The 24,658-nt window shown below is 42.3% G+C and overlaps 1 protein-coding gene across 2 annotated transcripts in view; it reads left to right on the top strand.

Moving 5' to 3' along the window:
* The window catches only part of WDR7 (WD repeat domain 7), a 307,399-nt gene that overhangs the window by 55,315 nt on the left and 227,426 nt on the right, over nt 1-24,658 (top strand). For both annotated transcript variants that reach the window (XM_066353645.1, XM_066353646.1), the window contains exons 13-14: nt 228-423; nt 11,351-11,565. In XM_066353645.1, the coding sequence (XP_066209742.1) occupies nt 228-423; nt 11,351-11,565 (411 nt within the window). The remainder of the gene's footprint in view (nt 1-227; nt 424-11,350; nt 11,566-24,658) is intronic.

Raw genomic sequence — 24,658 nt, 5'->3', positions numbered from 1 at the left:
GAATTTTGTTAACCACTGTCACCCCAAGAAATTCAATAAAAATGAAAATAACAGAATTATGAAGGAAACTGAAATCATTTATTTATGAAAATTTTAGTCTATGGCAAAAAAAATAATAATAGTATTAATAGCTATAATAATTTTGGTTTAAGATATTGAGGGTAGGCTCTATTCTGTTTTATTCTGAATTTAACCTCAGTGTACTGAAGGCCTGTTCTTCCTTCCAGGCCAGAGTGCAGCACTGTGTCTGCTCTGTGGCCAGTGACCACTCGGTCGGGCTGCTCAGTTTGCGGGAGAAAAAGTGCATCATGCTGGCATCCCGTCATCTTTTCCCCATCCACGTGATTAAGTGGAGGCCTGCTGACGACTACCTGGTGGTGGGATGTTCCGACGGCTCTGTGTACGTCTGGCAGATGGATACGGGTAAGAGCAAGTGCTAAGAGCAGGGGCTGGGAACCTTTTTGGCTGAGAGAGCCATGAACGCCACATATTTTAAAATGTAATTCCGTGAGAGCCATACAATGACCCGTGTACGGTATGCATTATCCAATAAAAATTTGGTGTTGTCCCGGAGGACAGCAGTGATTGGCTCCAGGAAATGAATAGATTGTAATACATGAGAATGTTTTATATTTTTAACTTAATTTTTTTTATTAAAGATTTGTCTGTGAACCAGATACAGCCATCAAAAGAGCCATATCTGGCTCGCGAGCCATAGGTTCCCAACCCCTCGCTAAGAGAGAGACCCAAACAGGAAGTGCGTACGTTTGATTTCTTAGAGATTAAAAATTTTTTAATCTCTGAGGAACAAAGCCCTGAAACAGAACAAGATTGCTACTTTTCTTTCTGATTACTCCTTTTTCCAAGTGTTGTACTGTGCTGAATACTTGTAGCAGGCCAGTCTTTGAAGGAATCTAATTGAAGACAATAGACACATTAGGACGGACATACAGATAACAGACGGGAAAAAATCGTGATTTCTATATAATTCTTGAGGCAAAATGTGAGCTAGGTGAAGATACCGTTTTTGTCTCGGATTCAGAAACAGTGGGAGAAGAGAAAGCCCACTTGTATTTGAACAGCAGAAAATCAATATGGGCAGTTGGTTGTAGGATGTGATGGAAGCGAGAGTTTTAAGTTCTAGAGAGAACATTTAAAGTTTCAGTTTCAAAGATTTTATGTATAGGGCATAATACAGAACAAGTAATGTTTAGCTTGAAAGTACAGTATAGGCAGTGATATATCATGTTAAACATAGAATCTAGTTTCCCCTGGGAAATCTTTAAGTATGTAACTAAATGTGTTTATTAGTTTAGGCTTTTAAGAACACATTTCATTCTACTTTTACTCACTTAAGTAATCATGTGCCAGTGATTAAAACCATTTTTAACATTCCTAGTTGTACTGTTTAATATTTCTACTAAATCATTTTCCTTTATTTCTTTTTTGGGGGGGAGTTGTTTGTTTTAAATAGTTCTTTCAGAAACCAGAGTATATATATGTTTGTGCCTGCACTGTGGTATAGTAGGAGTTCTCTTAAAATTTTTTGGGACAAATAGCCATACTCAGTGATGTTTTCTTTTAGAATTCTTATTTTAGCAGGTGTTCAAAGGCAGTCTTGACAAGATGAAACATTCTTGGAGAGTGTCAAATGGCTTTTGTATTTATCTTTCTTGTGTGCATCTAATAGTATAAGAGATTCATACCCTTTGTCAAATTTTAAACACTCAAAGGTATTGGAAGAGAGGAATCCAGATCTCATTGCTGGGTGGTAAATGTTAATATTTTGTCATATTTCTTCCTACTCTTATTTCTGTGCATTTTTAAAAACCATAATTGCTGTCGTGCTACATATGCAATTTTGTGTACATAAAATCTTGAGTTCTTTTCGTAGGATCCTATCTGTTGTGCAGCACAGTTTTTGTTTGCTGGTATGGCCCGCCCTACCAACTAACAATACAGTTTGTTTGGGCTCTGGAGTCGGACTGCGGGGTTTGAACTTAGAATCAACCACTTACTTGCTAGCACTGTGACCTACAGCAAGTCATTGGACTTTTGTCCCTCAATTTTTAAAATAAAGATAGTAACAGTTTCTGTTTTATAATGTAGCTAGGAGAATAAAATAACAATATTTAGCTGATGTGTAGTAGACATAATGTAAGTGGGTATATGTGTGTGTTTATATATATGTATGGTTCTCTGTGTGTGTGCATGCATGTGTTATTAAAGAAACATGCTGCTTAATTTGTTACTTTGTTGAACTTGGGAATGTGACTTTATGTTTAGAAATATATTCTTTGGGAATTAAAGAAAGTTCTTGTAGCAATAATAACATTCATAAAATGCTCTTTTAGAATACTATAAATATTAAATTAACAATTATTATATCTTTTTTTTTTTTCATTTTTCCGAAGCTGGAAATGGGGAGGCAGTCAGACAGACTCCCGCAAGCACCCGACTGGGATCCACCCGGCATGCCCACCAGGGGGCGATGCTCTGCCCATCTGGGGCGTTGCTCTGTTGCATCCAGAGCCATTCCAGCGCCTGAGGCAGAGGCCACAGAGCCATCCTCAGTGCCCAGGCCATCTTTGCTCCATTGGAGCCTTGGCTGCGGGAGGGGAAGAGAGAGACAGAGGAAGGAGGAGAGGGGGAAGGGTGGAGAAGCAGATGGGCGCCTCTCCTGTGTGCCCTGGCCGGGAATCGAACCTGGGACTCCTGCACGCCAGGCCGATGCTCTACCGCTGAGCCAACCGGCCAGGGCCTATATCTTAAATACAAAAGTGTGGTAAATTTGTCTAGGACTTTTAAAAATGAAATAAATATGATGAAGATAGTATAATTTTCCTGAATTTTTCAGATATATACTTAAATAACGATACTTGAATATTTCAGAGGCTCTAGACTTTATATTCTTTACAAATGAAACCTTACTGAAAGATAAAGCTACTGTTCCCAGCAACTTCCCCAGAAGGAAATGAGAAATGACCCCTAACTATAGTTATGCTGAAGGATGTTATTCTTAAGGCTAGTTTGGTATAATTAAGCCTCTTTTAGATTAAGTAATATATAATATTGAAAATTCTCAATTCTGACCTTCAGGAGGGTTTTTGGGAACTGTTAGTCAATATGATAGTCTGAGACTGAGATGAAAATGGAGAAGCAGAGTTTGTTTGGGATATCGACCTTGGTAGGAAGTATGCGTCCTCTTTCCCTGCATACTGCTCAGGCTTGGACTAGTGACATAAGGTCTCTGGGGAGTCAGCGAGGCACGTCCTGATGGTATTGACATTATTTATTTATTAAATAAATTAAAAAATGAAGCTAAATAAATCAGTTTTAGCCAAGGTTTGATGTATGAAATGTATTTAAACTCTGAGGCGATACTTGATCCCTCTTCTTAGTGTTTTGGGGATGTATTTTTACAAATGAAGCCATATTACACTAATACTATGCATTCATATTGTATAATTTTCTGTTTGCTATTGAATTGTGCTGATGTTTCTAGCTTGTAAACATTTAAAAATGACTTTTCTTTATACTTTTAAGCAGCATTTTAAAAATTGTTTTTTCCCTTTAAATGAGTGTTTTACCTTCGGTATTTATTTCCTAATGCAATGAGTTTGAAGCTAGTACTGTATACCAAATTTAATTAGAGAGATAGAGATCCAGAATCTTTGTTCTTTTATTGTATCATCTTTATTTTATGCAATAGCAGTTAATAATGATGTGAATGCCATGGAAATTATTCTTCTGTTACATTTCTGGGTAGTTAGAAAATTAGTCTAACACTGCAGCCGGGTGTGTCCAGAGGAAACTTTGACTCTCAGGAACCTACTGAAGGTGGACCACTGACCTAGATAGTGACCACTTCTACCTGGAGTTGTTCATGTGCTTCAGCGAGTAACCTCATTCTTCACATTTGGTGGTCCCCGTAAGCGTCCATTGTCCTTTCCACAGGTCTTTTCCAAGGTCACAATTTTCTTTCTTTTTTTGGGGGGGGGGGCAGAGAGAGAGACACAGAGAGGGACAAGTAGGGACCAACAGACAGGAAGGGAGAGAGATGAGAAGCATCAATTCTTCATTGTAGTACCTCACTTGTTTGATTGCTCTCTCATATGTGCCTTGCCTGGGGGGCTACAGCAGACCAAGTAACCCCGTGCTCAAGCCAGTGACCTTGGGCTCAAGCCAGCAACCTTGGACTTCAAACCAGCTACCTTGGACTTCAAGCCAACTACCTTTGGGCTCAAGCCAGTGGCCATGGGATGATGACTGATCCTATGCTTGAGCCAGCGACCCTGCAATCAAGCTGGATGAGTCTGTGCTCAAGATGCTGACCTCAGGGTTTCAAACCTGGGTCCTCTGTGTCCCCGTACAATGCTCTATCCACTGTGCCACCGACAGTCAGCAGAATTTTCTTTATTACTGGTTTTGAGCATTTTGATCTGTTTACAACAGGCCCCTTAGCATTTCTTGCAGCCTTGGTTTGGTTGTAGTGAATTCCTTGAGTGTTTTTTTGTCTGGAAAGCTTTTTATTTCTCCTTCAATTTTAAATGATAGCCTTGCTGGATAAAGTAGTCTTGGTTGTAGGCTCTTGTTCTGCATTGCTTTGAATATTTCTTGCCATTCCCTTCTGGGCTCAAGTGTCAGAGAAGTGTTGAGAAGTCAGAGGTCATCCTTATGGGGGCTCCTTTGTAGGTGATAGTCTTTTTTTCTCTAGCAGATTTTAATATTTTCTCTTTATCACTTAGCTTTGGTATTTTAATTATGATGTGTCTTGGTGTTGATTTCTTTGGGTTTCTCTTTAATGGAGTTCTCTGTGCTTCTTGAACATGTGAGATGTTTTCCTGCCTTAATTGAGGAAAGTTTTCAGCTATGATATGCTTGAACAAAGTCTCTATCCCTTGTTCTTTCTCTTCTTCTTCAGGAACCCCAATGATGCGGATGTTATTTCTCTTCATGTTGTCACAGAGCTCTCTTAGAGTTTCCTCAGACATTTTGAGTCTCTTTTCTTTTTTCTGCTCTGCTTCTGTGCCTTTATTTATCATGTCCTCTAACTCGCTGATTTGATTCTCCGCTTCATCCATCCTGCTTTTAATTCCTTCTATTGTGTTCTTCATTTCTGATATTGTATTTGTCATTTCTGACTGATTCTTTTTTATTATTTCAATGACCTTTTTATATTTGCTATCTCTTTATTTAGGTGTTCATAATGACCATCTATTGTTGTTCTAATATCTTTGAGCATCCTAACAATCGTTATTTTAAACTCTTCATCTGGTAATATGGTTATATCTGATTCATTCAGGTCCTTTTCTGGAGATTTCTCTTGATTCATTTGTTTTGCATTTCTCTGCCTTCTCATCTTCTCTGTGTAAAAGAAAGTCTTGGCCACTGGAGTCCACTGAGTGTAGCCTCTGTTCCCTAGATGTGGTCTGTCTGCAGGCCCGCCACCCCCTCTGCTGTTGCTGCCTAGGGCGTTTGGGTTTGGGCGTTGCTGGTGCCTGCCCACTGGGGCTGTTGCTGTGGTTTCCGCCTGTCCTTCATGGGAGTGGCTGTGATCACATGCTCGAGTGTGCAAGCCTTGATGGCCTTGGCCTTGGCCCCGCCCCCGTGGGTGGCGTTGTGCTCGGCCCTGAGGGCAGTGGCGAGAACCTTTGCTCAGCTGCAGGTCTCCACCTGTTTCCGGGCTTTCGCCTCGCCCTTGCAGGAGGAGCCCGCTCGTGGGACGGCTGCTAGCCTTGGCTCCACAGGCCAGGCGAGACTGCATGCCCATGCTCAGTAGTGGGACTCTGCCTGTTCTGGGCTTTTGGCTCCACCCCAGTGGGAGGAGCCGGCTCCCGCTTCAGGCCACAAGCCTTGGTTCCGCAGGTGGGGCAAGGGTGTGCTCCTGGGCCCTTGCTCAAGGGCTGGTCTCCGCCCCTTCTGGGGCTCCTGCCCTTCCCCCGCAGGCTGGATTGCAGGCTGCCGACAGCTGGGCTTGACCACTTTTGCACGCCTACTCCTCCTCATCCGGGCAAGACTGAGCTCACACCTGAGCCCAGTGGTGGCCACTGGCTTCTGCCCCTGCCGACAGAACCATGCTTCCGCGTCCTGCCGCCGCCCACTGTCAGGTGAGCCCTCAGCTGTGTGAGTGTGGGCGCTGCAGCTCAGACCCTAACACTCACTACTGTAGCCCCGAAAGCTCCCTCCTTCTAAGCCAGTGGTTCTCAACCTGTGGGTCGCGACCCTGGCGGGGGTCAAATGACCAAAACACCTGTCGCCTAAAGCCATCAGAAATACATATTTTACTTATCCGATGGCTTTAGGCGACCCCTGAGTTTTGGTCATTCGACCCCCACTGGGGTCGCGACCCACAGGTTGAGAACCGCTGTTCTAAGCTACTCTGCTCTGAGTGCCGCAGGGGAGCTTGTTTGGCTGGTGTCCTGCTTCCCTTTGCTGGTATTGCTGTTTCCAGGGGAAATATTCACTTCAGATTTGGGGAGTGACTCATCCCAGGGGTTAGGGTGGCTGTCTCCCAAAATGTTTCTCCCTGTGCCTCCTAGATTACACTCTCTTCCTGCTACTCCAGTCCTCTCCTCTCTCCCCGTCCCCCAGAGCCCCGGGTGAGTGGTTGTGAGAGAGATGTTCTGCGCGGTCCCTTTAAGAAGAATCCTGGGTCTGAGAAACCAGTCTCTTTCTCACAAACAGTATCCTGTCTTGTTTCCAGCTAAGTACTGTCCATACGCCTCTTCTAGGCTCTGGGGCTGCAGGCTGGGGCTTTGTTCTTGGGGCTCGGGACCCTCCCCTCTCTGCTAAACTCACTTCCTGCCACGCGAGTCTCTCCCGGCTGCCGTTCGCTCCTGGGAGCTGGGCAGCCCTCTCTGCATTTCCGCTTTTCCTACCAGTCTCGGTGAGGCTTCTTCAGTGTTCCTTGGTTGAAGAGTCCTCTTAGTTTAGTCCAAAGTTGGTTTTTCCAGATGATAGTTCTTAAAATTATTCTGTAATCCACTTTGGTTCTGGGAGGTGGATATTGGTACATCAGCCTACTCCATCGCCATCTTGTCTTTCAGGACACAAATTTATCTAGATTTTTTTTCTTATCTTCTTCAGACAAACATGAACAGTATTCTTTTTGTTTTGTTTTGTTTTGATTTTTCTGAAGCTGGAAACGGGGAGGCAGTCAGACAGACTCCCGCATGCGCCCGACCGGGATCCACCCGGCAAGCCCACCAGGGGGCGATGCTCTGCCCATCCGGGGCGTCGCTCTGTCGCGACCAGAGCTACTCTAGCGCCTGAGGCAGAGGCCAAGGAGCCATCCCCAGCGCCTGGGCCATCTTTTGCTCCAGTGGAGCCTTGGTTGTGGGAGGGGAAGAGAGAGACAGAGAGGAAGGAGAGGGGGAGGGGTGGAGAAGCAGATGGGCGCCTCTCCTGTGTGCCCTGGCCGGGAATCGAACCCGGGACTTCCTCACGCCAGGCCGATGCTCTACCACTGAGCCAACTGGCCAGGGCTGAACAGTATTCTTAATAGCCAAAGAATATAATCTAGTTCAGTCCTACTTGAATTTCTACTTGTACTTCTATCAGAAAACAATGCCTACAGCCTAAAATACTTCCAGGGCAGTGCTGCTATGTGTCCATACCAATCTGTCTAAAAAGACAAAAAAAAATCTGGGTTTGAGCATTTTGATTATAGTTTTCTTCATCTTTTTTGTGGGATCTGTGAGCATATACTTTCAACACATTTATAAACTGTTGGCTATTATTTATGCAAATATGTTTTGGCTTTTTTGTTTTTTTTGTTTTTTACAGAGACAGAGTCAGAGAGAGGGATAGACAGACAGGAACGGAGAGATGAGAAGCGTCAATCATTAGTTTTTTGTTGCGCATTGCGACTTCTTAGTTGTTCATTGATTGCTTTCTCATATGTGCCTTGACCGGGGACCTTCAGCAGACTGAGTAACCCCTTGTTGGAGCCAGCGACCCTGGGTCCAAGCTGGTGAGCTTTTTACTCAAGCCAGATGAGCCTGCGCTCAAGCTGGTGACCTCGGGGTCTCGAACCTGGGTCCTTCCACATCCCAGTCCAGTGCTCTATCCATTGCGCCACCACCTAGTCAGGCAATATGTTTTTGATTCTTTCTTCTCTTTCCTTTCTTTGGAAACTCTATTTATCTGTCCATTAGGCTACTTAAAATTATTATTTTTGTGTGTGTGTGTTTTAAAGAGTTTCTGTTTTGTGTCTTACTTGGGGGAGGTTAATCTTTTGTTCTTTTCAGGCCTTCAACTGACTGGTTGAGTCCCATTCACATTATGAAGGTCACTCTGCTTTACTCACAGTCCACCAATTTAAATACAGTCTCATCTAAAACACCTTCACAGAAAAATTCAGAATAATACTCAAACAAATATCTCAGCTCTGTGGCCTAGCCAAGTTGACACATAAAGTTAAACATCACACTGACCTTCATTTTGCTTTTGTTGATTTCGTAACAGTTTCACAGTATTCCTTTTAGTAGGTATAGCTAATCATTGACCCTATCTACTAATGATAAATTTCGTTTTCAATTTTTTAAGTTTGTGTGTAAGACAATCAGTAAATATGTCTGTGTTGTATGTGTGTGTATATACGTATATGATAGTAATAGTTTTATTTACACACACATGCATACATATATACATATAGTTATTGATATATGCTTACTAATAGTATATATGTAAATTTATATTTTTATATGGAATTTTTTTATTTAATTAATTGTGTTAACATAGATTCTAGAGTTGCCCCAAATGCAAACCCCCTCCCCCTTATTGCCCTCAACATCTCCCTTACCCCCCTCCCCACACCGCCCTTCCCCCTTCCCTTCAGGTTTAGCCCATTCTATCTTCCCCTTTCTCTCTGTCCTCTTTTCCTCTGTTCCCTTTGATCCCTCCTCTGTCTCAATTCCGTTCCTCAGTTCACATTGTTCATTGGATTCCTCAAATGAGTGAGGTCGTATGATATTTTTCTTTTTCTGCCTGGCTTATTTCACTTAACATAATAGTTTTCAGGTCCATCCATGTTGTTGCAAAAGGTAATATTTCCTTCTTTTTCATGGCCCCATAGTATTCCATTGTATATATGTACCACAGCTTTTTAATCCACTCGTCTACTGATGAACACTTGGGCTGTTTTCAGATCTTCGCTATTGTGAACAATGCTGCCATAAACATGGGGTGCATTTCTTTTTTTCAGTCGATGATATGGTATTCTTGGGATATATTCCTAAAAGTGGGATGGCTGGGTCAAAAGGCAGATCCATTTTTAATTTTTGAGGAATCTTTTGTTTAGTATAAATCTCAGAATGAGAGTTGCTATGTTAAAAATATGTGAATTTTAAATTAAATAGAAATTGTCAAGGAAAGAGTTGCTAATTTTTACAGATATTAAAGGTATTTTACTCCTGACCAGGCAGTGGCACAGTGGCTAGAATGTTGGCCAAGGATGCTGAGGACCCAGGTTCGAAATCCCAAGGTCATTGGCTTAAGTGTGGGATCATAGACATGGTCACTAAATGTTGAGCTTAAAGGTTGCTGGCTTGAAGCCCAAGGTCTCTGGCTTGAGCAAGGGGTCACTTGCTCTGCTGGAGCCCCCCAGTCAAGACATGTATGAGAGAGCAATCAATGAACAACTAATGTGCTACAACAAAGAATTGGTGCTTCTCATCTCTTTCCCTTCCTGTCTGTCTGTCCCTCTCTTTCTCTCTACAACAACAACAACAAAGTGTTATACTAGTTTTCTCATACCCTTAAGAATGCTGAATATCTGTTATGGTAACACATAAATGATACTTTATTGTTGCTTCAATTGGATTTCTTTATTAGTGAGGTTGAGATCTTTTCATATGATTACTACCCATTTGTATTTCTTTTCTTAATTGTTCATATCCTTTGAACATTATTGAAATCTCATTTGAGTATATATATTCTCCTTTTCACACATACACAAGAAGTTTCAGGTAACAATTCTTTCTGTTGCTTTGCCTTCCAAAATATATTGGTCAACACTCAATGAACTGGTTAGTAAAACACTGACTTATGTTAATGCTGCAGCTACCAAGCATTATTGCAGGGGTACTTTTGGAAAGAGGACAGTGAGTTAGGAGTTCAAGTTTTTAAGGAAGGAGGACCAAGCTTGACTGGCATGTGTATAATCAGTCAACATTGAGAAGCAGATATATATGTTTGGGTATAGCTAAAAAAAAAGTAAAATTTTTGTATTTTGTTAACATTTACGTTGCTGGTGTTTACTATGATTATTTTTCAAAATTGACTTGTCCTCATTTAGAATGACTGGAAGAATGCTCAATGAATCAGAATATACCCTATTATCATTTTATTTTCATTATTATAATCTTCAAAAAATGATCCACAGATTCTTATAGTGAGAACCTTCTCTGCCTGCTGGGCTGCTAGGCACTGCGCCTGACACAGTGTGCAGAAAGGCCTTCTCTCCATTGGAGGGAGTTCACATCCTAACTTAGGCAAGAAACACATTGATGGAGGTAATGGGAAGTGTGGCCAACTGAAGAAGCTTCGAAATGGCTACAAGCCAACACAGTAGTTAGTATTTTCACCAACTAAAAATGTTTGGTTGGGAATTTAGAATAAGACTCAAGAAATTTGCAGATAGAATGCAAAGTTATAGTTTTTTCCATGGTCTGTGGGGATTTTCTTTTCTTTTCTTTTTATTTATTTATTTTTTATTTATTCATTTTAGAGAGGAGAGGGAGAGACAGAGAAAGAGAGAGAGGAGAGACAGAGAGAGAGAAGGGGGGAGGAGCTGGAAGCATCAACTCCCATATGTGCCATGACCAGGCGGGCCCAGGGCTTCGAACCAGCAACCTCAGCATTTCCAGGTCGACGCTTTATCCACTGTGCCACCACAGGTCAGGCCTGTGGGGATTTTCTAGAGAAAAAAAGCTTCAGGAATTGTTCAAGTAGAATAAAAACTTAGTTTTTTTGTTTAAGACTAATATACAACTGAGAGGAAGATGAAGTCATAGAATTTGATGTTTGAAATAGAGTAATGGTTTGGACTGGTCCAGGAGGCCATCTCGGAAGGGGAAAGAAAGCAGAGAAGTCTGGGGGAGTCGCTCCAGTCTAGGCTCTGAGCTTGACTCTGTCGGGAAGTTGTAGGCGGGCCCTTGTGGGAGCGGAGATGACGAGATGTTCGTGCTGCAGGAGAGATCATTGGAGGGAGGAGGTGCCAGGAGAGGCTTCTGGGAGGCGCTATCAAAACATATTTCTGCATAAAAAATAACCCTGCATTTTTTTGTTTTAAACTATTCAAAATGTTACGGTGTGTGTGACACTTGTGAACGTGTCTTTCTTGCAGGTGCATTGGATCGTTGTGTCATGGGGATAACAGCCGTGGAGATCCTGAATGCTTGTGACGAAGCGGTTCCTGCTGCCGTTGACTCTCTCAGTCACCCAGCAGTCAATCTAAAACAAGCCATGACAAGACGTAGTCTTGCTGCCCTGAAAAACATGGCCCATCATAAGCTACAGACCCTTGCAACTAACCTCTTGGCTTCTGAGGCATCTGACAAAGTAAGTTTTGTATGTGGGCTCCTGTGGGTAGTCAGTCCCTTTTTAACTGTATTTAATAGCAAAGCTTAGGCATGTCTTTGGAAATAATTTTGGGAGATGATACCAGTGAAAAATAAGTTTCCAATTGTTATTTAGGTTTGGGCAACAGTTTTAGAGTAATACAAGTGTATATAGCATTTTGAAAAAGTAAATTATTCTTACCATTAAAAATATTTTAACATGATTGCTACTGAATTAAATTACTCTATTGGCTGAAATTAGAGCAAATGTTTTTATATATATATAATCTGTCTTTTTGACTTTCTGACAGTCTTTTGAAAGCTTGAGCGCTAGCTAATACCTCCAGGAGAAAAACATAATAATTTAGGTACAATTTAAGATGCTTATCAACTTGTTTTAAAAGTAGGTTCTGATCTTAGCAAAGCTGGGCCATTACAAGAATGGAAGGAAACACTTGAGACGAGGCCCTGTGGAGTTGCACGGGTGACGGCATTTTCATGTTTGACCCAAGCCCTGTCACACGTTCCTGCTGATGTCTGTTTCTTTTTTCAGTTGAAAGAAACTTCTTCTACTAAAAAAACAAATGACCCCAATCCATTAATTGATTACTTATTGTTGGTTTTGTAGGGGCTAGCCACTGTTTGGTTTGTTGTATTTGTGTTCTATGGTATTATTAGAACTAGTTTGTCTTTGGTAATGGATTAATGAAACCCAGGGACAGTCTCAGAAGTTTATCAGAGTCACTACTTAAAATTTCTAGTTCCATCTGAGTAGTCATTGGAATTATTAATGGATAACACAAATACTTTTATTTTCATTCTCTCTTATTCCTGATTCCTGGGTTTTTTAATGGTTTGTTATATGAATTCATAGTGAAGAGGTTGAATTGCTGCTTGGCAGACTTGAAAACATGCCGATGAATTTGTGAGTGCTCGTGACATACAAAGTACTGTAGGCAGCTGCAGTGACCCGCATCCTCCGGCAGTTGGCAGTAATATTTGATCATTCTGTTTTTGCCACAGAGATAGAAATGTTTTATTGGCTTTGCTATATTGCATGTTTCACAGATCAGAATTATGAAATCCTTCTCTGCTTTTTTTCATGCCTCCCCTCCTGTGCTCTAAAGTTTGAGTAGAAATCACAGCTTAAATGCAGTCGCTATGCCTATAATTTTTTTCAAGAGATCATGTAAATATCCCTAGGAATTTAGTGTTCATAGCACATTTTACGTTCCATGTAATTTTAATTTGGAGCAAATATATAAAAAAAATTTATATTCAAGGGCAAGCATGTATGATATATAATTTCTAAATATCTTTTTTTGTTGGTATCCCTTAAAAGTAAAAATTACAAAAAAACCCACAACTCTATAACCGGAAAAAGAGGTGGTACGGTCACATTTATGAATGGCTTTTGTAAGTGGTCATGGTCCATTATGTGATTTTTACAATCTTGCCTGTCCCTGTTTTAATAGCACATTTTATAGTGCAATTAGTGATAAAAGCACCAGATATCAGAGACACTACACTTATGTATTGTAAGATATACTGCTTGTGAACCGCTGCCACCCTGTAGCCGTGGTAATTGTTGCCTGGCCTACAAGGAAAACAATTCTAAGAGGGGGAAAGGGCTTAGGAAGCTGAGGCTGCAGGAGGATAATCACTTTATCAAAAATATATGTTGGCTGGACCGTTAGGGATTTCTCTAACTCTCCTCTCATGTTGAATTTGAGGCTCCTTCTGAGGGGAGTATCTAAAGAGCCATCCTCGGGATGGTTTTCCAACCTCGGGAGAAATAAAACCCGCCCAAAGTTAAAAAGGAAAAAAAAGGGCAGGAAACTAAGAGCTTCTAGTGCAGGACTTCCTCTAGGCTCTTGGGAACTTCCTTGTCCATCAGTGGAAAGTCAGATGTCTATAATACTCTACAGCTTTGTCCTCCTTGAGATATTAGCAGTGGGGCTATTTGGAAGTAGCAGATATTTTATATGGCTAATTATGTTTATTATGGCTTTGCAAACAAAAATGGAGGATTTGCTGCCCACCGGTTTTCTTCTTTCGCTGGAAGATGAAGAAGATATTCGTTAGCATTACCCTCTCCTGCTGCACTGAATCCTTGCAAGATGTGTGTATTTGAATGAAGCCCTGTGTGTTTCTCTTAGGACATGTGTCTTATTTTCCCTTTGATTACAGTAACTTATGTAATTACGTAATCCCCCTCCCCACTGAAATGTAGCCTTCTCGCAAGCAGGGATAATGATTGATTTATCTGTGTTTTCTGCATGACCTCCAGTCGCCCCCGTGTAGGAGACACGCGCTGAATTGGAAGATGTAGAACCGAGAGTGTCATTGCTTACCTCTGCTTCTGCTCTTCCCGTCTTCTCCGTTCCCTCCCAGTTGATTGACTTGCCAATCAAATCTCTCCTTGTTCCTGAGTGGGAGATGTGGAGCATTTATGAATAAGTTTGTTCGCTGTGCAGTTTTGCTTTCTCCTCTTTGGTTGTTTCGCACAAGGTTGCCCAGCATAACTCCTTCTCCTTCCTTGCCACCCTGTGTCGGCAGTGTTCCCGCACACCCCGGAGTCATCCCAGCTGCACCCTCTCCTTTCCTCCTGCCCTGTGGCTCTGGACCAGGGTTGCTCAGCTGCAGGACTGTATTGGCATTTTGGACTGGATAGTTCTTTGTTGTGGGGGGCTGTCCTGTGTCATGTGGGATGTCCTCTACCCACTACATGCCAGTAAAATCCCTTCTCCCCAGTCATGACAATCAGAAATGTTCTCTTAGGTTGCTAAATGCCTGCCCCCAAGGGGTAAAATCGCCTCTGGTTTAGAACCATTGCTTTGGAGAAAAATAGTTTGCTGGCCCCACATGGGAAGATGGCATTATTAGTATCAAGATTGTGGGTGCGGTTCTTCCGTGGACTTGCTCCTGCTTCACTTTGGAAAGCAGTTCGAAGGAGTGGTTAAAAGCCTTGCTGTTTGGCAGCAGCTTGTCTGTGGACATCTCTGTAACTTGCTGCCCGTGGGGGACCTTGGGCAAGTAAGAGAGTTGACCAGAGAAAGGAAATAACAGGGAGACTTGAGGAGGAATAGAGTGTTTGGAGTTAGCAGTGGGGAAAGCCATTGTGGCCACAAAGAGAGCTGCGATGGGAGTAGGGTCAGGACTCAGTGTGTAGTGGGCCAGGGCGGAGGAGGGCAGGGGTAGAGGGAGACAGTGTGGAAGAAGTTTGCTTTGGGGGAAGAAGAGTAGTAGCTGCAGTGGCTGTCGCGTTAAGAGCAGCTTTTATATGTTGTTTAGGAGCTTCCTGATATCCTTGTTGGTGGAGGGGCGACTGGTAGAGTCACGTGAGAGGACGTGGTGTTGAGGACGGAGTTGCAGGATTACCCTTACCAGCCACTGTTTCTTTAGAACCAGCAGTGATGAGAGAGGGAGGTGAATGTAACCAGTTTGTTTGCCTTGTGACATGTGGTAAAAGGAAGTTGTTTTAATCCCTTGAAGGTAGATTCATCTTTTTCTTTTTAAATCATAACACCCAACATAAGTGGTGTACTGGATTGGTACTTAGAAGATCTGTAAAATACACATAACTAGTAAGTCACAGATGGCATGTAGTAGTATTTGATGAATGCATAATTGACTGTTTTAAGAAGCCGGTCTGAGCATATCAGGCGATCCTTGTGAAAGTTTTTATAGAAGGCACTTGCCCTAGAACTGGATCTTGGTGAAGAGATCTTGGGGGGAGTTGGGATTTTATTAGAGAAGCTGGAAAGCCATTCCTGAGTCCTCATGTGTGTGCTTTACTATTTGGAACCTTGATGCCCTGGACATTGCTGGGGCAATCAGAGTCACCCTATTTGTGTTGAAAAAGCACCAGGTTGAAGAAGCTGAAAAATGACCAGGATGATTTATCTTTTACCTTACCTTTCTGTTCTAATTAGTCAAAAGCCTGAAAACACGAACAAGCTAAATTTGCAAAGGTCAGTAGCTTTGTATTCTGTGTAACTAGGTAAGAGAATGGAATTTAGAAGTCAGACATCACCTACTCTCTTTTTTTGCTTGCAAAATTCACTCTGTAAAAAATGTTTATACTGATTGAATTGACTTTATGATACGTTGTTAAAAGGGCATCGTGAGGTGCAGACAGGGACAAGCTGGATGGTGTTATTTATATACAGAATACCGGCCATGTCTGGTGAACTCTTTCGGCTGTAGAAAATATTCCTATGATATGTGTGACCTTTGAAGAATCAATTAAACTTGCTTAACATTCCACCCCAAAACTTGAATGAATTTTAACACAAAAATATTATTCTAAACTATTATGAAGATAAAATTTTATAGCACACTACTTGTTGTCTAGTCTTTAATAAAGTTAGGCAGGCTTAGCTAGATAAAGTGGGCTTAAGAGAAAAAGGAGTAAATATCTATGACTATAGGAGGAAAAGGAACTTTTGTTGTTACTTGTTTGTTTGTTTGTCTGCAGCCAAGTAAATAAAGATTTATTAGTTGAGGAAATGACTCCAAGGAGAGTGAACTTGGTATCGAGTGTCCGGGTGACGTGAGTCCCTTTAATGTATTTTCCAGTGGCTTTAGGCGACCCCTGTGTTTTGGTCGTTCGACCCCTGCCAGGGTCACGACCCACAGGTTGAGAACCGCTGCTTTAATGGATGCTGGGGGCCCTCGCTGCTCCTGGGGGATGTTACTCCGCCTAGACCTCCCAGCAGACGGAGCTGTATTATACGTGTACATGTACGTACACACACACACACACACACACACACATCTTTGTTTCTCTGTCTATATTTCTAAATTTATTAAGTACCACGAGTTAGCACCTCTACCACCAATTCTAACAAAATACCGCAGTGTACCAGCTCCCCTCTGGGCATACTATAACTGCAGCTCTCAAGATTCTCAGTGTATATATTTATTTGCTCAGTTCCCCCTTTCTGTAAATGATTTTCTGCCCATCCTCAATTTTTCTATACGTGCCAACTGGAAGCTCGCCTCTTGTAAAGGGCAGACGCTTCATTTCTATCTGACGTAAAATGTTTCCTCCTCTCCATCTTCTCTTCCCTGAAGGCACTATCTGGTGTATGTTTCTGCTCTTGTGGTTTTTTTACTTTAGGCTTCATTGCAAAAATGACGTGTAATTTCCAGTTATTGCCTCCCTGCCTCTGACGACGTCACACAGCAAAGATGACGTAATGGGTGCAAAGGCCTAGCTTGTTATACTGGGGGCCGAGGCAGTATGTCCGTGTGTAGACAAGACCTCCCGCAGTGCCAAGTGGGGCTCCCTGCTGCAGCCCCCACAAGGCAGGACGGAAGGAAGACAGGTTGGAGCTGGGGGCGCTGCCTCTGTCATCCTCCTGACAGTACTCCGGGAGCTGGGGGCCACCGCCCTGGCTGCTGGGAATAGCCCCTGCCAAGTAGCTGCTTACTCTTAGTCCCAGCTCTCCCCTTCCTGCTGATGTCTCCAGAGCAGGTGGGGGTCCACGCAGCCTGCCCTGCTGGTTCTCTGTCTGCGGGCCGTCAGGTGTGATCACAGCGAGGCTCCAGAAAGAGGGCTACCCTCCCCACGCTCGCGGGAGCAGCCAGCCGCGGGGGTGGTGGGGTTCAACCCAGGACTGGAAACGCAGGAGGAAAAGGAGTAACATTGAGAAATCGGGGTTTGGAACTTTATATATTTAGAGATTTTGGCTGAGAACTGGGTTCTTAATGGAAAGAGTATAAAATAAAAACTGCTTATCATCTTTGTCTAACATGATTATTCTGTGACGACTCATTTAGAGACTGCTTTTTGCTCGCCTTACCTATGTATTTTAAGCTTTTCTTCTATGTGACTAGTCTGAGGAGGCGTGATTTTTATTGGCTGCCTAGTATTCATGGTATGGATGTACCATCATTTCTTTAATCAAGCGCTTCTTGTTGCGCACTAATGAACCTTTAACCGATTTAGAGTTTGGTGGTGGAATAACCCCAACAAAGGGACTGAGGGGACCCTGTAATGCATCAAAGGCAGAGGGAAGCATAGCTCTCCAAGATGTGCAGCCACCGGAGGGACCTGTGGTAACTTCGTTCAAAGCACTGATAAAGACAAGAGGTATTTTTGTTGTTTTTACCCCCAAGATGGTCCTTGAGAGCCTGACATTCCAGTGGCCTGCTCACAGCTTGCACCGGACCACCATCTGGAACCCCCCTTCCTCCATTTGGTAGCTGGGAGAAGCAGTCCATGGTGGGGCTGTCTTTTCCCCTCCCTAGTCATGCGGGATACTGGTTCAGGCTGGGATTAGTCAAAGCCAGTTCATCAGCTCAGTTCAGCAAGGATCTATTCTTTTGCAACTGTGGACCTAGCTCTGTGCTGAACATTAGAAAGCATGAAAAAACAAAAAACTACAGATCTTAACAGGAATTATCCTACCAGAATATTATAACCCATAAGCATTTGGAAAGTTGGAACTTCCTACCTCTCTTATGTTACCTAAGTGAGAAACAATCATGTATATACCTCGGTCACGAGCATGGAAAATACATTACTGCATGGGAGTGGAGGCTGGGGGTAAATACAAGTCACATAAAATATTAACACGGTTGCTTTTGAGTATTGAAAATGAACATCGCCTTTTATGTGGGGAACTTGGGAAAATTCAGTCACTGTGCTGCCATGGTCTTCCTAGAATTCCTTTAAGTTTCTATATTCTTGATGTTCAGCATAAAATTCTTTTTTTGGGGAGGGCAGAGACAGCGAGGGTCAGAGAGAGGGACAGATAGAGACAGATAGAGAGAAAGGGAGAGAGATGAGAAACATCAATTCTTCATTTCGGCTCCTTAGTTGTTCATTGATTGCTTTCTCATATGTGCCTTGACCGTGGGGCTACAGCAGACCGAGTAACCCCTTGCTCGAGCCAGCGATCTTGGGCTCAAGCTGGTGAGCTTTGCTCAAACCAGATGAACCTGCGCTCAAGCTGGTGACCTTGGGGTCTCGAATCTGGGTCCTCCACATCCCAGTCCGACACTCTATCCACTGCGCCACCGCCTGGTCAGGCTTAAGTGTAAAATTCAGTGAAATTAATTAGTTGAGGAGAAATAGTATTAAGCAATCATTGGCTTTATATTAATTGTGTATTATTGAAGCTAGACGAGGCACATTTCTGATGATATATTTTTTTCTTTTCTGGATCATACTGGTAAAATACCAGTGTGGGTTTGAATTGAAAGGATCCGCACTTTCTGTTTGTGGGAGAGAATGCTTAACCTATGATGGGCAAGGGGATATTGCTTGAGTCCCTGCGTCCATCTGGGCTGGCACCTTCCTTGGGCATTGCCCCGCCTACCGCCCCCCCCCCGCCGTCTTATGACGTATGGTTGGTGAGAGGAACTTTAGACTCTCCAGTGAGCAATCAGTAACTTCTTTCTTTTGCCACTATTTCCCTTTCTATTGATTGTCAATTGCTAGAACCTTAAAGTCACTTTAAAGGCTTCTAGAATCAAAATTTTAGAATTTAATGGGAGGCTTTTGGAAAAGAGATTTCTTAAGGAATAATTTTTAACAAAAAATTTTGGGTCCACAAATACAAATGAAAAGAGTTAAAGTAATCGGTGAGGCACAGGTATATAGGTAAGGTAATGTATTCAGTTCCTGAGCGTCCACTGTTCCTTGTTGTTGCCATTATCACAAAGACAGGGCAGTTTATGAAGTCTGTCTGGCCTGTCTCACTCCTCCCTCTATCTCTCTTTCTTTATCTTTTCCTTCCTCCCATGATCTGTACATCTTGTGAAATTAATCATTCATTCTTCTCATCTCTGTGAAAATGGTTCACATCCTTTAACATATTTATGTCCTAATTCTATTGTTCTCTTATTCTTTCTTCATATTTGCCTCACTATCATAGTACATAGGAAAGCATGTGTAGGTTGTGAGAGTGTGTGCTTCTGTGTTTCTCTATGTGTGTATGTGTGTGTGTGTGTCTATATATATATATCTATATATACATATTTCATAGGGTTGGGGACAAATGCTTTGAACATTTCCAACTCAGGTTAACTTTCCACCAACTTTCCAATTTGAAGGAAAGGAGTTTTAGGTTACTATGAATATGATACCAATTATTTTGTCAAGGAATAAAACTCAAAACTACATGTTTACTAATTGACACTTACTAAATTTTTTGGTGATTACAGGGTATTTTTATTTTCTTCCCTTTTTTAGGATCCCTGAATTAGATACCGTGGATTTTCATGATCCTTGCATAACACCGTCCAGTAATGACACACACGGGAAGTCTGCTTCCTGAGACGTAGCTCACGCAGGGCTCGGTGCCTTCCCTGCACAGTGCCTTGCGCATATAGGTGTTTAATGGATTTATGAATGAGATTCAGAGTTCACGTTACATATAATGCTGAACCAAGAAAAATCGGGTTTGTTCTAAAATGGGTTTAAATTCAGAACAGTTTTGTTTTTCCTTGGAAATAGATGAACACACCACGCTACCTGACGAGAAATTTAGACCATTGTGCAATTTATGCAAGATACAGAGAAGGAGAAATTTCTTTTACCATCTCACATAACAAATCAAATGGCAGACTGCTGAGAGAATAGGGACACTAGGTAGATTAAGCCCCAGGACCTTCCCAGCAGCCAGACTGTCTGACCCCATGTGTGATTCTTTTTATTTCACTTTTATTTGGGAACTTGAAGGCATTGTGGAATAAATATGATAGAAGTATACAGATTTGTAGTTCCATATGAATGCTAGTACTTTGGGTAAGAAATAGTCTCTTCTAATGTCCTTGAAAAATCTATTCTTTATTAGACTATATAAAAGATTTTCAAACTTCTCAACTTTTATAACCTGTGTTTGAAAATAATTGAATCAGTCTAGTTCAGTAAACATTTGTTGATTGCTAGGTGCTGTGTTAGGCCCCGGAGAGCCGAAAGGAATAAGACATGCTATTACCCGCAGGAAATACAAGCAGATAAATACAAGGGTTCATCCGTGAGTGAGATGGCTGGGGAGTGCAGTGTGTTGTAGACATTGGGCCTAGGCTGGGGGATCAGGACCAGCCTCATGGAGGAGGGCACAGGCAAGAAGGAGGAGAATACAGTCAGGTGGCTGGTGAAGATGGGTTGCAGTGAAAGTCTAGAAAATGTAGTCATAGGCTAACTTAAAATTAGAAATAGCAACATAGTAACTCACTTTATTACTAAATGACCCTATGTTTAACCCTTTGAGTAGTGAGTGAGTTAAATTTTCATGCTTGCTGACCCCTGGGAGTGGGTTTTTTTTCAAAAAATGAAATTAGTTCCAGAGACAGTTTTATTATGTTCATTTGATAACCAATTTATGGAAACAAGAAGAACATACATTTGCCTTTTTTTAAATGTTGCCTTGCACATTTTTGAAATAAATCGATCTTATTCTGGATGAACGTGTGTACTACTCAAAGGGTCACGTTGTCATGTGACCTCCAACTTTGACTGGTTTTATAGCCATGAGCAGTCCACTTGACCAAGGGCTGCAGACCATAAGTTGGAAACCACTGACCTATGCTGGCGGCAGAATCTTCTAAAACGATGGATGGCAAGCCAGGCTGTGACAATGATTTTTGAGATTGTAGAATTTTTTAGATATGTAACTCATGATTTCTATGACATGGTATTGCAGGCCCTGCAATGAACTTTGGATGGAGATACATTAATCCGCCAGTCTACTCAGGGAGGCTATTCACTGCCGTGTTCAAGAAGTGCATTTGGTTTGTAGCAGTTGTGGGTGGAATTCCGTACAGTGCTCCCGGGAGGTGGGGTAGGCACGGTGTCCCCGAAGGTCCGGTAATCTGGTAATGTCTTCCACACATCTCTCTCCTCTGTGTTTGCATAAAGATACCTGTTTTCTTAGTCACAGTCACAGCTGGCGGCAGTCTGCCCAGGGGAAAGTGCCGTTCTCTAGGGAAGGGGATGGCCGTGGAGGAAGAGGTAGACAAGAGAAAGGGACAGACGGGGCAGCGGGAGAGCCTTCGTCAGCATCAGTCAGTGTAAGGTAACAACCCCCAGCCTGGCTGCTCCGGCAGACGTCTCACTGCTGTGCCCAGAAGGGCCTTGTTTCCCCGGGCGCTTGGCTAGCTCCCACTCAGCTCATGAGCCTCCACTCCACAGCCGCCATCACTGTAAAGGCGTCGACTTCTCGAGGCAGTGCTGCCTGAAAGTCTAGTAGAGTTAGTTCTGTCTTCTCGGACCCCTGGCCTTTGGTCTGTGTGTCTGTCCCGTGCCTTGTTCTCCGTGTGGAGGCCAGGAGACACCTGTGTTCACAGATCTGTTTCTCTGCATCAGGGTTTTATAACGTCAGCGCTGTGGACATTTGGGGCTAGATAATTCTTTGTCCTGGGGACTGTCCTGTGCATTGTCGCCTGTTTAGTGGCCAGTCTCTTGTGTTTCCATGGAAACCTAATATATTAATCTCCTGATATTTTAATATATTAATGCCATTTTGGGTATTATTATTATTATTCAAACAATATTATTAAGACATGGCCGGTACTTTAGAAGGTATTTTCTTTATAATTGGCCTGATCTAGGCATTATATTTAATACTTGTAATTAACTTTTGAGTAATTAACATTTTATTTATGTTATATGAAATAACAGGATGGTACTGAATATCAAAACTTCAAATCTCTGAAGTTAACTATCTCTTTTGTTATGCTTAATATTCTAGTTAATGAAAACATAAGAAAGAAAGTGAAGTAACATTAACTCTGAATAAATTGTCATTAATACCTAATCAAAATCTTGTCTTACCCAAAATCAAATATTTAAGATAAGGAAATTGTCTAATTCCAACTTAAATGGGTTCTCTAAGAACTCATGTCCGTTATCCTAACGTTTGTGTCAGGTAACAGCAGTACGACAGCAGAGGGCGCCAGATATCCATTTCAGTCACAGTTTCTGATCTAGTTTTTATTTCCCTCTGCAGCCTGTTCTCTCTTCCTGCCCCCTTCCTCGTCTTTTTTCCTAGCATCATTAACATTAAAACCATATCTTAAAAATAGTTGATAGTCGGATTTTCCCTTAGCTAATTTTTTTGAAAAATTTAAAAGTACATTAAGACACAATGCGATTTATTTGTTGAACCTTTTACATTTACCATTACACATCAGAGTTTCAGTTCTCTTCAAGATCTTTATTCAATAAAATGTCCTAGCCACAAGAGTAAATGGTTTTTCATTTATTTTTCCTGCCAAGATGTCCTTAGGTAATAAACCAATTTTTATACCATATTTAGCAAGTGAAAAAGCATTTAAACCATATATTATAAATATGATACATAATTATTTTGTAAAATATTATATTAATATTTTTAAACACATATTTTTTGGGTATTTTATTTTAGGATTCAGTATTAATATTTACAGAAGTGTATGTGTGTGTGAGTGTGAGTGTGTGGGTGTATGAGATCTGTAACATTTCCTAGTCTTATTCTTAGTATCCTTGATCTCTGGTTTCAAAGCAGATACAGATTAAAAAAAAATTATCCACTCTACTGCTTTACACTTTAGCATCAAAATCTGCTGATATTTAATGCTCCCTGGCATAAATCAGCCCTGTTTTTAGGTAGATATCTGAATCATGGGATGTTATAGATGGGCCTTAGTGTTCTTTTAGGAAAAATAATAAATTGTGTTATTAGCTAACTTTAAGAGTCTCAAAAACTCTAGTGTTCAAGAACAAGTCGGAAATAAGTAAGCTTTTACATCAGGACCGTTTAATGGGAGTGATGCGAGAGTACATTATTGCCAATGGTTTTCTCTTGAGTCATTGATTAAAATGAAGTACGCTTAAATATCGTCATTACATTGGTTTTAGGGGCAGAGCTGCTGGTGTTTTGGCAGATGTGACCTCACCCAGCATCTGTCCAATTCCGTAATAACGGTAAAGGCTATGACAAGGATGCGCTACCAGTTGCTCCTCTGTGGATGTGAGTTGTTGCTGACGTGGGCTGCTGTTTGTGGTGTGTGTGTGAGCTGGGAAGCCAGCCCTGCTTGAAGAAGGAACCGGCTCCGACTGTCCTCCTGGCCTTTTCCTCGTGCTCTCACTCGGGACACTTTGACCTGCTGCTCTTAATGTGGTTGCCACAGGGTCATAATTTTTTCCTATTTTTGCATTTCTGTTATATTTGAAGCCAAGATCCTTATGTCATATTTGAAATGGCTAAATCTGTATTCTCCCCCTATAGAAAATAGAAAGTTTTTATAGGCTTAGTATGGCCCCAGAGGTAGAAGAAGAGCTGTAGAAGAAATAGGCTCAGGAAACCAGTTACAGAGGCAAAGGAAGGGCTGTTGGAGCCGGCGGTGGGGGTGGGGGGGCTGGAAACCACGCCTGGGGAGGGGGTTACCCTGGGCGCTGTCTTCAGGGTGTTTATCTGGAGGTCTCGGGAGGATCCCAGTAGAACGGTCATCAGCTTTCCTGGTGTGTCCTTTCAGGCTCGTGGTCTCTACTGATTGGTCAGCCCAGGGCAGGGTCATTGGTCAGTGAGGTCAGCCATGGCGTCCCTTGTCTGCTTTTGCTGCTCTTCTGGGCCTGCAGCTGAAACACGAGTGAGATGTAGATGTATTTGATGGGGGTCAGAACCCCATTGTCCCGGGGGCTTAATGCTTAAGGGCTATTCCCTGGCCTCCTTGTTTGGTTCTCCTCTAAGGGGGTCTCAGCAGCATGCCAGGGGCGGAGAGGTCACGGGCGGGTCCGAACTGCATGGCCAGCACCGTGTCAGGGCAGGAGCATCCCCCTGGAGTAAGGTCCTGTTTTCCTGGTTCTGCCCACTACTAGGGCTTCCTGCCCTGCTGACCTTCTGGACCAGGCTCATCGGCGCTCTGCTCATGCCTCTAACTGCCCACCACATTTGCATTTTATGTTTAACATTGAGTCTTACTAAGAAATTTGAGACCATTTTGTTGATGTATGCCTTATGATTTAGCTTTTCTTATTGGCCTTTTTCCAGTAAGTTCTTAAACTATTGCATTTAGTACAGAAGCTCTATTTTTTCCCTAGCAGCTTGCACATAATAGGCACTCCACAAATACTTGGTGAATTGAATTTAATTCAC

The sequence above is a fragment of the Saccopteryx leptura genome, chromosome 11 (genome assembly GCF_036850995.1).
Source record: "Saccopteryx leptura isolate mSacLep1 chromosome 11, mSacLep1_pri_phased_curated, whole genome shotgun sequence".
Classification (NCBI taxonomy): domain Eukaryota; kingdom Metazoa; phylum Chordata; class Mammalia; order Chiroptera; family Emballonuridae; genus Saccopteryx; species Saccopteryx leptura.
This window is presented reverse-complemented; position numbering and strand designations above follow the sequence as displayed.